The following is a 17,043-nucleotide window of genomic DNA, read 5'->3' as shown; positions in this document are numbered from 1 at the left end:
AGACAAATCCCTCCTTTCAGTACCCTTCTCCACCACCGCCAACTCCAGGCTCCGCCCTTTCTGCCTCCCCTCACCCCACGCGTGGAACAAACTCCCTGAGCCCATACGCCAGGCCCCTCCCTGCCCATCTTCAAATCTCTGCTTAAAGCCCACCTCTTCAAGGTCGCCTTCGGCACCTAACCTCTACACCTCTACCCAAGAAATCTAGACTGCCCCAACTTGACATTTCGTTCTTTAGATTGTAAGCTCCTTTGAGCAGGGACCGTCCTTTTTTGTTTATTTTGTACAGCGCTGCGTAACCCTAGTAGCGCTCTAGAAATGTTAAGTAGTAGTAGAATAAATTTAAATTGAGGATACTGGTTCTCAAATTTGAACGCAAGATGACAAACTGGTCTTCAAGGGACTGAAGCCATACTCTTACAAAATACTGGGAACCCACACATTTCATGAATATTTATTGTGGGCTTCCCAACAATCAAACCTTTTGTGGCCCCCAAGGATAAGCAACTCAACAATGATTACAATTTGACTAATTTGAACCCCCCACCCCCTCTGTGAGCAGTTCATATAACACAGATTCTCAAAATGGAGGTGGTAATGGAACATCAGAGGACAGAAATGAAGAAAATCTTAATGGGGCCTCAGGGCCTACACGGTGGCAAGGAACATCAGCATAATTCTCTTCCAACCCAAGGAGCAGCCAAGTTCAGAACACTGTCACATGTGACCTTATACAGCAGGCGATCAATCAGTTTGTGCAGTGTGAAGTCTGACAGCAAACTTATATGGACCCAATCAGATCCAGTACTTTTTTGGGATCTTGCCAGGTATTTGCAGTGCATTTTGTCTAGCAAAAAAGGTGCCGGTACTCAAATGCCAGGCCACCCTTCAGGGATGGAGTGATCATTGAGGGACCCACCCCACAATAGCCAGGCCCCCTGCAACCAGACAGAATCTATGACAAGGCAGAATTTCTATGTAGAACCTGAGCTCTTTCATTAAAATATGAGAACTATGGGTCAATTTTAGCAGACAGTGGAAAAGGTGCCGGTACTCAGTACCCCCAAGTACCCCCTCAAAAAAAGCCCTGGGTATTTGTGACCTGGATTGGCCACTGTTGGAAACAGGATGCTGGGCCTGATAGACTTTTGGTCTGTCCCCTTATGGCACTACTTATGTACTTTTGAAGATGATGCAAGTAACGGCTCTCTTGCTAAGATGGCAGCTTGCATAAGTTCAAGAACAGCATCTTAAAAAGCTTCTATAATAATGACTTAACAGTCACATTTTTAATGGATAAATACAACACACTTGTATCCTCTGGTCATTGTCTTTTAAAACAATCAGTGATTCACTCAGTAGGTAATAATCCAGCATTTGGAGACTGAAGTTCGATGGCAGAGTTTTGAAACAAAAAGAAAGTCCTTGATCCCATCCTGCCCCTCAAATAACGTTTGCAGAGTGTAAGCATTTTAAGATCATGCAGACAAAGCCTGGAATGCCATACACTAGCTTTTATCTACAACAAATTGTAGGTCTTTCTTTTGTGATGAAAGGAAAACTACAAACAGCCAATTCTTCCTCTCCAAAAGAACTTACTGCAACCAAAAGGTCTGCTCAAAAAAGCTATAATCACAGAAAATGCTACTATAACATCTGAAGAAATATGCCTCAATGAATACAGCTCAACTCCAGGCATTTCAGCCTGTAAGACTGCAGCAAAGGTAGGGACGAATCAACTGAGCAAACCTTAGTAAACAGGGCCCTGAGTGCGTGCTTTACTCACAGAAAGGCATGAGCCAAACAGAGATTAGAACGGGGCTGCCCAAAAGTGATGAATGCTGTGGTTTAAGCCACTGATTCCCTATCCACCTGTTACCATGCAACCTTCAGAAAATCACTTAAACTTGGGCATAGAGAGAGGTTAAGTTGTAAATCCTTTGCAACAAGGAAGGAGAGTGATCCCATGTGAATTATATTGTACAACACAATGCACAATGGCAGATGTCTAAGCATGTCAAAAGCATACAGACTCATTATTTTCCCATCCCAAATCATACAGCATTTCAAACAATGGGAAAAAGGTTTGTTTTTGTTTGCTATGAAAACAAACAGGCATGGGTATCTTATCTCAAAACTTAAATATCAAAAAATAAGACAAATGCCTTTATGATACTTTTTCAATTAATACAAAATGTTTAAATCCTAAAATTTAAAAGTGTTAGGGCATCAGAGATTCCTTAAAAAAGGTCACCCCTCAACGTATTAATAAATGGGACCCCCAAATGCCCACTCTTTGTTGGAGAGGCTGTAAATCTTTGGGTACTGCCCCTTTATGTTTGGTCTCTGGTTCTAAATCATATTAGCAAAATTGTAGGTCAACGAATCCAATTAGATCATAAGTACATAAGTAATGCCATACTGGGAAAAGACCAAAGGTCCATCGAGCCCAGCATCTTGTCCACGACAGCGGCCAATCCAGGCCAAGGGCACCTGGCAAGCTTCCCAAACGTACAAACATTCTATACATGTTATTCCTGGGATTTTGGATTTTTCCAAGTCCATTTAGTAGCGGTTTATGGACTTGTCCTTTAGGAAACCGTCCAACCCCTTTTTAAACTCTGCTAAGCTAACCACCTTCACCACATTTTCCGGCAATGAATTCCAGAGTTTAATTACACGTTGGGTGAAGAAAAATTTTCTCCGATTTGTTTTAAATTTACTACACTGTAGTTTAATCGCATGCCCCCTAGTCCTAGTATTTTTGGAAAGCGTGAACAGACGCTTCACATCCACCTGTTCCACTCCACTCATTTTATATACCTCTATCATGTCTCCCCTCAGCCGTCTCTTCTCCAAGCTGAATAGCCCTAGCCTCCTTAGTCTTTCTTCATAGGGAAGTCGTCCCATCCCCGCTATCATTTTAGTCGCCCTTCGCTGCACCTTTTCCAATTCTACTATATCTTTCTTGAGATGCGACGACCAGAATTGAACACAATACTCAAGGTGCGGTCGCACCATGGAGCGATACAACGGCATTATAACATCCTCACACCTGTTTTCCATACCTTTCCTAATAATACCCAACATTCTATTCGCTTTCCTAGCCGCAGCAGCACACTGAGCAGAAGGTTTCAGCGTGTTATCGACGACGACACCCAGATCCCTTTCTTGGTCCGTAACTCCTAACGTGGAACCTTGCATGACGTAGCTATAATTCGGGTTCTTTTTTCCCACATGCATCACCTTGCACTTGCTCACATTAAACGTCATCTGCCATTTAGCCGCCCAGTCTCGTAAGGTCCTCTTGTAATTTTTCACAATCCTGTCGCGAGTTAACGACTTTGAATAACTTTGTGTCATCAGCAAATTTAATTACCTCGCTAGTTACTCCCATCTCTAAATCATTTATAAATATATTAAAAAGCAGCGGTCCTAGCACAGACCCCTGAGGAACCCCACTAACTACCCTTCTCCAATGTGAATACTGCCCATTTAACCCCACTCTCTGTTTCCTATCCTTCAACCAGTTTTTAATCCACAATAGGATATTTCCTCCTATCCATCTTTAATATTGTTTGGAACACCCATGGTTCCCATTGAGAACGTAACTCACTTAGATCTTATTATGTGTGGCTCATGGATGGTGCCAATTCTCTTTACCTCCTGCAGGAGGTAAATGCCCTCCCGCGGCAGGTGGTGGAAATGAAAATGGTAACGGAATTCAAACAGGCATGGGATAAACATAAAGGAATCCTGTTCAGAAGGAATGGATCCTCAGCAGCTTAGCCGAGATTGGGTGGCGGAGCCGGTGGTTGGGAGGCAGGGATAGTGCTGGGCAGACTTATACGGTCTGTACCAGAGCTGGTGGTGGGAGGCGGGGATAGTGCTGGACAGACTTATACGGTCTGTGCTAGGGCTGGTGGTTGGGAGGCGGGAATAATGCTGGGCAGACTTATACGGTCTGTACCAGAGCTGGTGGTGGGAGGCGGGGCTGGTAGTTGGGAGGCGGGGATAGTGCTGGGCAGACTTATACAGTCTGTACCAGAGCTGGTGGTGGGAGGCGAGGCAGGGATAGTGCTGGGCAGACTTATACAGTCTGTGCCCTGAAGAGGCAAGGTACAAATCAAGGTAACGTATACACAAAAAGTAGTACATATGAGTTTATCTTGTTGGGCAGACTGGATGGACCGTGCAGGTCTTTTTCTGCAGTCATCTACTATGTTACTATGTTACATGTAGTTAGAGAAAGTATGGCATGTAGCCGATATGGAAAAGCTTAAACTGGCTCATGAAACAAACCATGAAGATACTATCAAATATGGAACCCTCTACTACACTCCTCTTTTTAACTATAGGTTTACCTATATTCTCTAGAATTATATTTATTTAACTCCAGGATTTGCTATTTATTTCATTTGCTCATATGACTGACCTATATCAGTTGCTCTATGATGATATCTCTCCTAATTTCCATTAGATTATTAACCATACATCTCCCTTCTACTTTGCTCCTTTTCTCTTTACATTTTATAATCACAGCTTCGTTTTGATATACTTCTCTGTTTTTAAATATCGTTAAATGTTTGAGATTGTTATTTTAAATTATAAAAAAATTGCTTTAATATGTATAGTTTTTTCTCTACGAGGTTTTTCTTTTGTGTTCTTACGATGGTACTATTGGCTAATGAAGTTATTTGATATATATAAAAAAAAAGTCAGAGGACTTTCCCAAGGAAAAAGCCTTGAGAATGTCCAGGGTGGTCTGAATTTTGACTCTCTGTTTGCAGTGTTGCTTCAGAAAAGTACTTGCCTGCCATTTAATAACTTTCTTTATCTTTTCAAGTTTGCGGATGCACATTTGAAGCACTATTTGTGTTAACAATTAATGGGGCAGATGATTGAGAAAGGTTTTCAGGTCAGGACAATGCTCAAGGCTTTATCCCTGGGAACGCCCTTTCACCTTTTTTTTTTTTAACTGCAGGAATCTCTGATGCCTTAACACTTTAACAAAAAATATCATTTTTTGATATTTAAGTTTTGAGATATATTTTATTTATTATTAAGATTCTGGTCACACCTTTTTCAGTAGTAGTTCAATGTCAGTTACATTCAGGTACACTGGCTATTTCTCTGTCCTAGGAGGGCTCACAAGCTAAGCAAACCATTGAAAAGAATTTAGTGCTCAGGTAAGCTGCTGGATTTGCAGCACTGGAAATCAAAGTCAGCAGCAGCACAAGCTTCCCTACGCTATCTTGCCTAGTTAGTGCCAAAAGCAACAAAATCTCTGTGCAAATTCAACCCCAGGCCGTTCTGCTAAGACTGCCAACAACACCACAAATCCACTCAAAACTCCGTGGGGGGGGGGGGGGGGGGGGGGGGGGGGGGGGGGCGCTAAGAAAATGTATAAGAAATTGTACTGCACAGCTGAAATACTACCTTTATTCTGCCATAACTTGCCTATTGAATGGAACATCCTGCAGGATCCGATCACTGCACAGTGACAGAAGGCAGTTCTTCTGCAGCTGTCAAAAGAGAAGAGGCAGGTTTTAATGTTTGTATTTGAAGGATTTTTAATAAAGTTGTCCTTCCAGAGAAAAGCGATGTCATGTACTGACAGTCTTGTCAGCTGCACTGACAGACACTGAAGGTCACATCTCTGGACCTGTGCCTAAGAAAAAAAAAAATAAATTTCTCTCTAGACTTTTTAGAAAGGTTAAATGTGATTCTTGCTTGGTGTCTTAGTTCACTGCTTTCTTGCTCTCTCAAATCCTTCCAGACTACCATCCTGTATTAAAAGATTATCAGTGTTTGGGGCTGTGTGGTAGATGCAGGGTTCAGCCAGCCATCCAATTGTCTATTTGTGTTACTGAATCCAATAAGATGTCTCAACCTCCCTTTCAGTATACGCAAAATGCATCTTCTAACAGGTATTTTTTGCCACTTTATTGTATTAGTGGTGAGGTTAGAGAATGGCAGGAAAAGCTGAAAGGAAGAAATTGGTTGCATGGGTTGCCCATTACCTGCTGGTGGTTTGGAAAGTGTTCCATTGCTTGCAGAAGTAAATGGGTGACATCAGCCAAGAGTCGGACTGGCATGCCAGCTGCCAGGTCCTGCTTTGTCAAATTGAAGACACATGCACTTGCTGCTAACTGGACTGGTAAGTTGGAAGGGTGATTTCTCATTCCAAGAACCACAAGCTGAAACACAATTGGCAGGATCACATTACAGTAACAGTCTGATTTAAATCTAAAGGTTGCGCTTGGGGTAGGAGAAAGGCAGTCTATGTTTTAAGAAAGCGAAGATACTTACCTGTGGCAGGTATTCTCAGTCATTCTCACATATAGGTGACATCATTCATGTGACCCGGTGTGGAACGCTTTCACGACGAATACAACTTTAAGAGCACACACCAGCTTCCCCACTGTGCACGCGTGACTGCCCACTGTGAGAGCGCGGAACCAGATGTAAGTGTATCAGCTATACAAAAACAACTCCAAGGGGAGGTGGGAGGGTATGTGAAATTGACTGGCCTGCTGTCCTCGGAAAATACTTGCTACCGGTAAGTATCTTCACTTTCTCCGAGCACAAGCAGGCCACGTCAAACATGTGGGAATCCTTAGCTCCCAGGCTCATCGAAAATAACAGTAGGACAACTGGAACGTGCAATTGTGAGGTCAAAAAAATTAATTAACCTGGAACTATATACATACTGTGTGAGGATGCAGCCTGGAACAGAACAAAACGGGCCTAGGAGGGTGGAGTTGGATTCTAGACCCCAAACAAATTCTGCAGAACTTGTCTCTCCAAACCAACCATTGTAACAGGTATTCTACTCAGGGCAATAGTGAGATGTGAATGTGTGGATCGAAGACCACGTTGCAACCTTGCAAATTTTTTTTATAAAAGCTGCTCTTAAGTGAGCTACCAATGCAGCCAATAATCTGACATTATGACCCTCAAAAGTCAGCCCAGCTTCGGTGTAAGTGAAAGAAATGCAATCTGCGAGACAACTGGAGATTGTACGTTTCCCGATGGCAACCCCCATCCTGTTGGAATCATAATAAACAAAAAGTTGGGTGGACTGTCTATAGGGCCTAGTCCGCTCCAAGTAAAAGGCCAATGTTTACTTGCAGTCACTGCTTAATGCATACCCACTCCCAGTGTCAGACATGGGTCTAGCAGCCATGGGGACCGATGCACCTGATGCTGTGCCTGCACCGATGCCAATGTTGATGATTTGGACCGGGCTCCAAAAATGTTCTCTCTCTGGACAGGTAGGTTCTTTTCTGCATATGCAGGCAAAGAAGACAGCTGGCAGGGGAATGTTCTGGCCCCAAACACTGGAGACACCAAGAAAGGGTGTCTGCCAGAGATGGTCAAATTGCATTGAGCACAGCGCTTGAAGCCACTGGGAACCTTCGATGACATGGAAGGCAAAACTGCTGTGACCAAAGTCAAATGACTCGATGGAGATATCCAAAAGGGGCAAATCACCAAGAAAAAGAAGAAGGGGAAAAATTCCAATGGAGCTCATGCCTAAGTATGTGAAGCATCTGTTCACGCTTTCCAAAAATACTAGGACTAGGGGGCATGGGATGAAACTACAGTGTAGTAAATTTAAAACAAATCGGAAAAACTTTTTCTTCACCCAATGCGTAATTAAACTCTGGAATTCGTTGCCGGAGAATGTGGTGAAGGTGGTTAGCTTGGCAGAGTTTAAAAAGGGGTTAGCCGGTTTCCTAAAGGACAAGTCCATAAACTGCTACTAAATGGACTTGGAAAAAATCCACAGTTCCAGGAATAACATGTATAGAATGTTTGTACGTTTGGGACGCTTGCCAGGGGCCCTTGGCCTGGATTGGCCGCTGTCGTGGACAGGATGCTGGGCTTGATGGACCCTTGGTCTTTTCCCAGTGTGGCATTACTTATGTACTTATGTCCTCTACTTGGCTCACTTTTATTACATAGAGCAGTGATTTAACCTATTGTGATGTCATAGTGGCTCATTCCACCAATAAGAGCCAACCTCATTAGTGATGTCACAATGGCTTGATTGTATAGAATGTTTGTACGTTTGGGAAGCTCGCCAGGTGCCCTTGGCCTGGATTGGCCGCTGTCGTGAACAGGATGCTGGGCTCGATGGACCCTTGGTCTTTTCCCAGTGTGGCATTACTTATGTACTTAAGTAGGCCTCTGGAGCATGGAAAAAATAAGCAAACTAAACTTGGTGAAAAAAACCTTTAAAACTGTAAGGGGAGGGATAGAAAAGCCTCTTGAAAAAGAAAAACTACTCTAAGGAAGGCACAAAAAACTCGATCGAAAAGTAGAAACACAAGAGACGCTGCGAGAAGCCGTGAACAGCGCGCTCTCTCCTCACGGTGGATGGAGAGAGACTTCTGGTCCCGCGCTCTCACGGTGGGCAGGAAGGCACTCGCACATATGAAGTGCGGACACTGGTGCGTGCTCATAAAGTTGTATATGCTGTGAAAACGTTCTGCAGCAGGTAACATGGATACCGTCACCCACATGCTCATCCTCAGAGAATCTCTTATACAATTGCCCAAAATGTAATGACAGTTTTGAAAACATTGCAAACCACTAATGGTGGTCCACTATTTAAGTGTAGGAAAGCTCTTAAGGTGTGTTTATTTCTCCAAGACAGAAAAGGACAACCAGCAGTCCTAACACTTGGCACTCATTCATATACATGGGAAGCCCTGAAACATTTACACGAACAATGAACTTGCTTTTACAGACTCAGCTTCCACAGCAGGGCTATGGGTCATGGGCACCTTGAGAAGGCCACAGGATGATCATCACAGACCCAAATAATCAGACCATAGCATTAGAACCCTGGCAACAATCCAAAGTGCAGACCAGCAAAGACAGCAAGACACTCACAGGCCTACTGGTTCCATTGGTATGTACTCCAAACCAGTAATTCCCAAGCCTGTCCTGGGGACTTCTCAACCAGTCAGGGTTTCAAGATATTCATAATGAATATTCATGAGAGATTTGCAAGCAGTGAAGGTAGTGAACGCAAATGTTTCTCATGAATATTCATTGTGGATATCCTGAAAACCTGACTGGCTGAGGAGCCCCTAGGACAACTTTGGAAACCATTGCCCTAAACTAAGAAATGCAACAGCTTTTTAGGGATTATTCTGGCACAAGAGTTGCATCCTTTTAGCATCTTGAGGTGTAGCTGTATATGAAAACTTGGTTAAAATGGAAGAGTTGATGCCCGATACTGAATTTATTTTTGGGGGGGCTCAAATAAGAGCAACATAATTCTATCCCAACAATTTGGACAGGCTTTCTTACTAGTTTTTCAGAAATGTAAAACATAGCAGCTCATTGGTGGAAGGCTTAGACAGTATAGTGAATGATACATACCTGTAGCAGGTGTTCTCCGAGGACAGCAGGCTGATTGTTCTCACGACTGGGTGACGTCCGCGGCAGCCCCCACCAACCGGAAAAGGCTTCGCGGGACGGTCGGCACGCAGGGCACGCCCACCGCGCATGCGCGGCCGTCCTCCCGCCTGTGCGCGACCGCTCCCGCCAGTTGAATGACAAGCAATAAAATATGAAACACAACTCCAAAGGGGAGGAGGGAGGGTAGGTGAGAACAATCAGCCTGCTGTCCTCGGAGAACACCTGCTACAGGTATGTATCATTCACTTTCTCCGAGGACAAGCAGGCTGCTTGTTCTCACGACTGGGGTATCCCTAGCTTTCAGGCTCACTCAAAACAAGAACCCAGGTCAATTGAACCTCGCAACGGCGAGGGTACAACAGAAATTGACCTACGAAGAACAACTAACTGAGAGTGCAGCCTGACCAGAATAAATTCGGGTCCTGGAGGGTGGAGTTGGATTTACACCCCAAACAGATTCTGCAGCACCGACTGCCCGAACCGACTGTCGCGTCGGGTATCCTGCTGGAGGCAGTAATGTGATGTGAATGTGTGGACAGATGACCACGTCGCAGCCTTGCAAATCTCTTCAATAGTGGCTGACTTCAAGTGGGCCACTGACGCTGCCATGGCTCTAACACTATGAGCCGTGACATGACCCTCAAGAGTCAGCCCAGCCTGGGCGTAAGTGAAGGAAATGCAATCTGCTAGCCAATTGGAGATGGTGCGTTTCCCGACAGCGACCCCTAGCCTGTTAGGGTCGAAAGAAACAAACAATTGGGCGGACTGTCTGTGGGGCTGTGTCCGCTCCAAGTAGAAGGCCAATGCTCTCTTGCAGTCCAATGTGTGCAACTGACGTTCAGCAGGGCGGGTATGCGGCCTGGGGAAGAATGTTGGCAAGACAATTGACTGGTTAAGATGGAACTCCGACACCACCTTCGGCAGGAACTTTGGGTGGGTGCGGAGCACTACTCTGTTGTGATGAAATTTGGTATATGGAGCATGAGCTACTAGGGCTTGAAGCTCACTGACCCTACGAGCTGAAGTAACTGCCACCAAGAAAATGACCTTCCAGGTCAAGTACTTCAGATGGCAGGTATTCAGTGGCTCAAAAGGAGGTTTCATCAGCTGGGTGAGGACGACGTTGAGATCCCATGACACTGTAGGAGGCTTGAAAGGGGGCTTTGACAAAAGCAAGCCTCTCATGAATCGAACGACTAAAGGCTCTCCAGAGATGGCTTTACCTTCCACACGATAATGGTAAGCACTAATCGCACTAAGGTGATTCCTTACTGAGTTGGTCTTGAGGCCAGACTCTGATAAGTGCAGAAGGTATTCAAGCAGGTTCTGTGCAGGGCAAGAACGAGGTTCTAGGGCCTTGCTCTCACACCAAACGACAAACCTCCTCCACTTGAAAAAGTAACTCTTTTTAGTGGAATCCTTCCTGGAGGCAAGCAGGACCCGGGAGACACCCTCCGACAGACCCAACGCAGCGAAGTCTACGCCCTCAACATCCAGGCCGTGAGAGCCAGAGACTGAAGGTTGGGGTGCAGTAATGCTCCGTCGTTCTGCGAAACGAGAGTCGGAAAACACTCCAATCTCCACGGTTCTTCTGAGGACAACTCCAGAAGAAGAGGGAACCAGATCTGACGGGGCCAAAAGGGCGCTATCAGAATCATGGTGCCGCGGTCGTGCTTGAGCTTCAGTAAGGTCTTCCCCACCAAAGGTATGGGAGGATAAGCATACAGGAGGCCGGTCCCCCAATGGAGGAGAAAGGCGTCCGACGCTAGCCTGCCGTGTGTCTGAAGTCTGGAACAGAACAGAGGCAGCTTGTGGTTGGTCTGAGAGGCGAAAAGGTCCACCGAGGGGGTGCCCCACTCTCGGAAGATCTTGTGTACCACTCTAGAATGGAGCGACCACTCGTGCGGTTGCATGACTCTGCTCAGTCTGTCGGCCAGACTGTTGTTTACGCCTGCCAGGTATGTGGCTTGGAGGAGCATGCCAAACTGGCACGCCCAGCGCCACAGCCCGACGGCTTCCTGACACAGGGGGCGAGATCCGGTGCCCCCCTGCTTGTTGACGTAATACATTGCAACCTGATTGTCTGTCCGAATTTGGATAATTTGGCAGGACAGCCGATCTCTGAAAGCCTTCAGCGCGTTCCAGATCGCTCGGAGCTCCAGGAGGTTGATCTGCAGATCCTTTTCCTGGAGGGACCACAGACCCTGGGTGTGAAGCCCATCGACATGAGCTCCCCAACCCAGGCGAGATGCATCCGTCGTCAGCACCTTCGTGGGCTGCGGAATTTGGAATGGACGTCCCAGGGTCAAATTGGTCCGGATGGTCCACCAGAGCAGTGAAGTGCGGCAACTGGTGGAGAGGCGGATGACATCTTCTAGATTCCCGGTGGCTTGGAACCACTGGGAAGCTAGGGTCCATTGAGCAGATCTCATGTGAAGACGAGCCATGGAAGTCACATGAACTGTGGAGGCCATATGACCCAGAAGTCTCAACATCTGCCGAGCTGTGACCTGCTGAGACGCTCTGGTCTGCGAAGCGAGGGACAGGAGGTTGTTGGCCCTCGCTTCGGGAAGGAAGGCCTGAGCCGTCTGGGTATTCAGCAGAGCTCCTATGAATTCCAGAGACTGGGTTGGCTGGAGATGGGACTTTGGGTAATTTATCACAAACCCCAGCAGCTCCAGGAGTTGAATAGTGCACTGCATGGACCGGAGGGCTCCTGCCTCCGAGGTGTTCTTGACCAGCCAATCGTCGAGATATGGGAACACGTGCACTCCCAGCCTGCGTAGGTACGCCGCCACCACCACGAGGCACTTTGTAAACACTCGTGGGGCGGAGGCGAGCCCAAAGGGCAGCACACAGTACTGAAAGTGCCGTGCGCCCAGGCGGAATCTGAGATACTGTCTGTGAGCTGGCAGTATCGGGATGTGAGTGTATGCGTCCTTTAAATCCAGGGAACATAGCCAATCGTTTTTCTGAATCATTGGCAGAAGGGTGCCCAAGGAAAGCATCCTGAACTTTTCTTTGACCAGGAATTTGTTCAGGCCTCTCAGGTCTAGGATGGGACGCATCCCCCCTGTTTTCTTTTCCACAAGGAAGTACCTGGAATAGAATCCCTGCCCTTCCTGCCCGGGTGGTACGGGCTCGACCGCATTGGCGCTGAGAAGGGCGGAGAGTTCCTCTGCAAGTACCTGCTTGTGATGAGAGCTGAAGGATTGAGCTCCCGGAGGACAATTTGGAGGCAGGGAGGCCGAATTCAGGGCGTATCCGCACCGCACTATTTGGAGAACCCACTGGTCGGAGGTTATGAGAGGCCACCTTTGGTGAAAAAATTTTAACCTCCCCCCGACCGGCAGATCGTCCGGTACGGACACTTTGAGGGCGGCTATGTTCCCGTGGATCCAGTCAAAAGCCCGTCCCTGGCTTTTGCTGTGGAGGCGCAGGGGGCTGCTTAGGCGCACGCTGTTGACGGGAACGAGCGCGCTGGGGCTGTCCCTGTGCCTGACGAGGCCTTCGGGCCGGCTGGTTGTACCTACGCTTTGCAAAAGAATAGGGTGCAGCCTGCCGGGCCCGGGAAAAACGTCCACCTGCTGAGGTGGATGCTGAAGGCGCCCGGTGGGAGAGCTTGTCGAGAGCGGTTTCCTGCTGATGCAGTTGGTCCACCATCTGCTCGACCTTCTCACCAAAAATGTTATCCCCCCGGCAAGGGACGTCGGCCAGTCTCTGCTGGGTGCGGTTGTCCAGGTCAGAGGCACGCAGCCATGAGAGCCTGCGCATCACTATACCTTGGGCCGCAGCACGAGATGCCACGTCACAGGTGTCATAGATACCCCTGGACAGGAACTTTCTGCACGCCTTCAGCTGCCTGACCACCTCCTGATAAGGCCTGGACTGCTCCGGCGGGAGCTTATCGACCAGGTCCGCCAGTTGTTGCACATTAGTCCGCATGTGGATGCTCATATAGAGCAGGTATGACTGGATGCGGGTCACGAGCATGGAGGATTGGTAGGCCTTCCTCCCAAACGAATCCAGAGTGCGAGACTCCCGCCCCGGGGGCGCCGAGGCGGTATCCCTCGAACTCCGTGCCCTCTTGAGAGCAGAATCCACGACCGCCGAGTCATGGGGCAATTGGGGCCGCATTAACTCTGGGTCCGAGTGGATCCTGTACTGGGACTCTGCTTTCTTGGGAATGGTGGGGTTAGTTAACGGTCGCACCCAGTTCCGAAGCAGTGTCTCCTTGAGGACATAGTGCAGCGGCACCGTGGAGGACTCTCTAGGTGGTGATGGATAGTCGAGGACCTCGAGCATCTCGGCCCTCGGCTCTTCCACAGAGACCACGGGAAAGGGAATGCTAATAGACATATCCCGCACAAAGGAGGCAAAGGAGAGACTCTCAGGAGGTGAGAGCTTCCTCTCCGGTGAAGGCGTGGGGTCCGAGGGAAGGCCCGTAGACTCCTCTGAGGAGAAATATCTAGGGTCCTCCTCTTCCCCCCACGAGGCCTCATCCTCGGTATCGGACATGAGCTCATGTAGCTGAGTCCTGAACCGGGCCCGGCTCGACGTCGAGGCACCGAGGTCTCGGTGTCGTCGAGCGGTGGACTCCCGCGTCGGCGGGGACGGAGCTCCCTCCATCGACGGGGACTCCACCTGCGTGGCGGTCGAGACCGGCGCCGCAAGCGGCGGCGGTGTCGACGGCCCCGGCGCCGGGCTAGAGCTCGCCGGCGCCACAGACATCGGCGCCGAGGGCGCAAGCACCCCCGGCGCCGGCACAGCCTGGCGCATCAGCCCTTCCAGGATCCCCGGAAGGATGGCTCTGAGGCACTCGTCCAGGCCCGCTGCCGGGAAAGGCGGTGGGGCCGGCAGGGGTGTCGGTGTCAGAAGCTGATGGGGGCCAGGAGACGGCACCGAGGTGCCGGAACCCTGACGCGTCGGTACCTCCACAACCGACGGGGACCTCTCCTCTCGGCGATGACGCTTCGGCGTCGCCTCCTCTCCGATGTCCGGATGCACCGAGGGTGACCGGTGACGACGCTTCTTGTCCTTCTTTCGATGCGCGTCACCGGCGCCGGGAGGTATGGAGGAGGAGGAGGACGATCCCCCTCGGTCTCGAGGAGCCGGGTCAGACAGGGTTCAGTCCCGTGGACCACGGGCTGAGGGAGTGACCGGGGCCGACTGCCCACGCGGCCGCTCACCTCCACCCTCGCCGGCGGACCGGCGGGCCGACGGGACCTGTTCTCCTGGGGTCGATGCCATCGGTGCCGATGTCTCGGGCATCGATACCGGTACCGAAGGACCGGGCGTCGATACCGATGCCGTCGAGGTCGACGTCGAGGGGCCGGCACAAGTTCCAAAAAGACGGTCCCGCAGAACTTGCCTCGCAACTTGAGTCCGTTTCCGGAGACCGAGACACAGGGAACACGACTTGATATTGTGCTCCGGCCCGAGGCACTGGAGGCACCAAGCGTGGGTGTCGGTCTGCGAGATCGGCCGGCCGCAGCGACCACACTTTTTAAATCCACTCGGGACCTTCGAGGACATCGACGGAAAAATCGCGTCGGCGAAGTCAAAGTCGTCAATGGTGGCGAAAATCACACCTCGAAAAAGAAAACGACCGTGCGGCCACTAGGCCGCAACGCGGCGTCCCCGCTGGAAACGAGGGAAAAAGGGAGCGCGTGCTCCACACGCTCAGGTTTTTTTTTTTTTTTTTTGAAAAAGAAAAGGGAAACCGGCGGTAACAAAAAATTAAATAGAAAAACAACGATCCGCGTAAACGCGATCGACTTTCCGGCGGCTGAAAGCAGAGAGAGCGGCAAAGCACGACTCTCTCCAGACGCGGAAAAAAAGGAACTGGCGGGAGCGGTCGCGCACGGGCGGGAGGACGGCCGCGCATGCGCGGTGGGCGTGCCCTGCGTGCCGACCGTCCCGCGAAGCCTTTTCCGGTTGGTGGGGGCTGCCGCGGACGTCACCCAGTCGTGAGAACAAGCAGCCTGCTTGTCCTCGGAGAAATCTGGTATACACCCTGCACAGCAGACCTGAACATGGAGAGGAGAGAAGGAATGACAGTAATCCTCAACTCCAGGTGAGCAGAGACCATAAAGGTACTATAACTTGGCTAACATCACTAATTTGATAGCAAAATTGGGGCTGCATAACATAAATAAATACTAACATTTAACTCACTCTGAGGCAGTCACATGCTGCTATTTTTATCCATGAATAAACCCATCCCCTTCTCCAGCAGGCAACATTTCATTTTACATTTTACCTTCAGCATCTCAGGGGTTGCTCTGTCCATCACATGCGTGAGACTGAAAAGGTGAAAGAGCGCCTCCCTCACAAAGAACGACCTCTCACTGTATCGCCTTAAAGCTTCTGCAATCTGAGTCGCATTTCCTTCTCCGGACACCTTAATATTCAAAAACTGGTGTGAAACTAGTTAATGAATGTACAGGAACAACACCTAGTGTATTAAAAGTTCAGAATGCACAGAATGCAACAAACAGGTTCCAAAAACTAAAAAGCCATACCCCTCCTCATTGTTCAATATATTAAAACTATGTAAAGCAAAAGAGCCTTTTAGAGACTTAACAGAACTTATTGTTTCGTAAATTCTCTAGGTGGCCTGCCTAGAATTTCCCTGACATAGTGTACAAGACATGTTCACCCACTCCTACCCTAGCTGAGATATTTAACCATCTCTCTGACCTCATGTGCAACTTTCTTTAAATCAGTCACCTTACCTTCTAACTCTTCTCACTCTCTTACCTGTCTATATGTTCCATCTTTGCTTTACCCTTTACTATCAATTATGTTCTATTACATAGTGTGTTGACATTTGTAAGTAGTATACTATGCCATACTTTGTATTGTTACTTGAATATTTTTACTGCTGTAATTGCCTGTTGCTCATGCTTGACCTATTCTTACTGTACACCGCCTTTCAAAAAGGTAGTAAACAAATAAATAAATTACCCTAATGGAACGGAATGTGATCGGTCCACACCGTGTGGACCAATCAGATCCAGTGACCGATCTATAACTCATTTTGTGGCTACCTACAGGGACTCAGGGGAACTAAAGAGGAGCCACTCCAAACACCATGATAAAAGGAATGGGACGACTACCTTATGAGGAAAGGTTAAGACGGCTAGGACTCTTTAGCCTGGAGAAAAGGCGGCTGAGGGGTGATATGATAGAGGTCTACAAAATAATGAGTGGGGTAGAGCGGACAGATGTGAAGCGTTTGTTTACGCTTTCTAACAATAATAGAGCTAGGGGAAACAAGATGAAATTAGAATGTGGTAGGTTTAAAACAAATCGGAGAAAGCTTTTCTTTACTCAGCGCGTGGTTAGACTCTGGAACTCATTGCCGGAGAAGGTAGTGACGGCAGCTGGCCTTGCTGAGTTTAAAGGGGGTCTGGACAGATTCCTGAAGGAAAAGTCCATTGATCGTTATTAAATTCTGGGTTTTTCCCAGGTTCTTGGGGCCTGGATTGGCCGCTGTCAGAGACAGAGTGCTGGGCTTGATGGCCCTTTGGTCTTTTCCCAGCGTGGCAGTGCTTATGTACCATTGCTTGACAGTGGAAACCCTAAATACTCTGGAATACT

The 17,043-nt window shown here is 48.4% G+C and overlaps 1 protein-coding gene across 10 annotated transcripts in view; it reads right to left on the bottom strand.

Moving 5' to 3' along the window:
• The window catches only part of ZYG11B (zyg-11 family member B, cell cycle regulator), a 39,205-nt gene that overhangs the window by 6,795 nt on the left and 15,367 nt on the right, over positions 1–17,043 (bottom strand). For 7 of the 10 annotated variants that reach the window (XM_030206651.1, XM_030206653.1, XM_030206654.1 and 4 more), the window contains 3 exons: positions 15,701–15,856; positions 6,024–6,200; positions 5,461–5,525 (listed from right to left, as the gene is read on the bottom strand). In XM_030206651.1, the coding sequence (XP_030062511.1) occupies positions 5,461–5,525; positions 6,024–6,200; positions 15,701–15,856 (398 nt within the window). The remainder of the gene's footprint in view (positions 1–5,460; positions 5,526–6,023; positions 6,201–15,700; positions 15,857–17,043) is intronic. The other 3 variants (XM_030206658.1, XM_030206650.1, XM_030206656.1) reach the window with 1 other exon arrangement.

This window comes from Microcaecilia unicolor, chromosome 6, assembly GCF_901765095.1.
Source record: "Microcaecilia unicolor chromosome 6, aMicUni1.1, whole genome shotgun sequence".
In the NCBI taxonomy this organism is placed as follows: Eukaryota; Metazoa; Chordata; class Amphibia; order Gymnophiona; family Siphonopidae; genus Microcaecilia; species Microcaecilia unicolor.
Note: the sequence above shows the minus strand (reverse complement) of the source record. Positions and strands in the feature narration are given on the sequence as shown.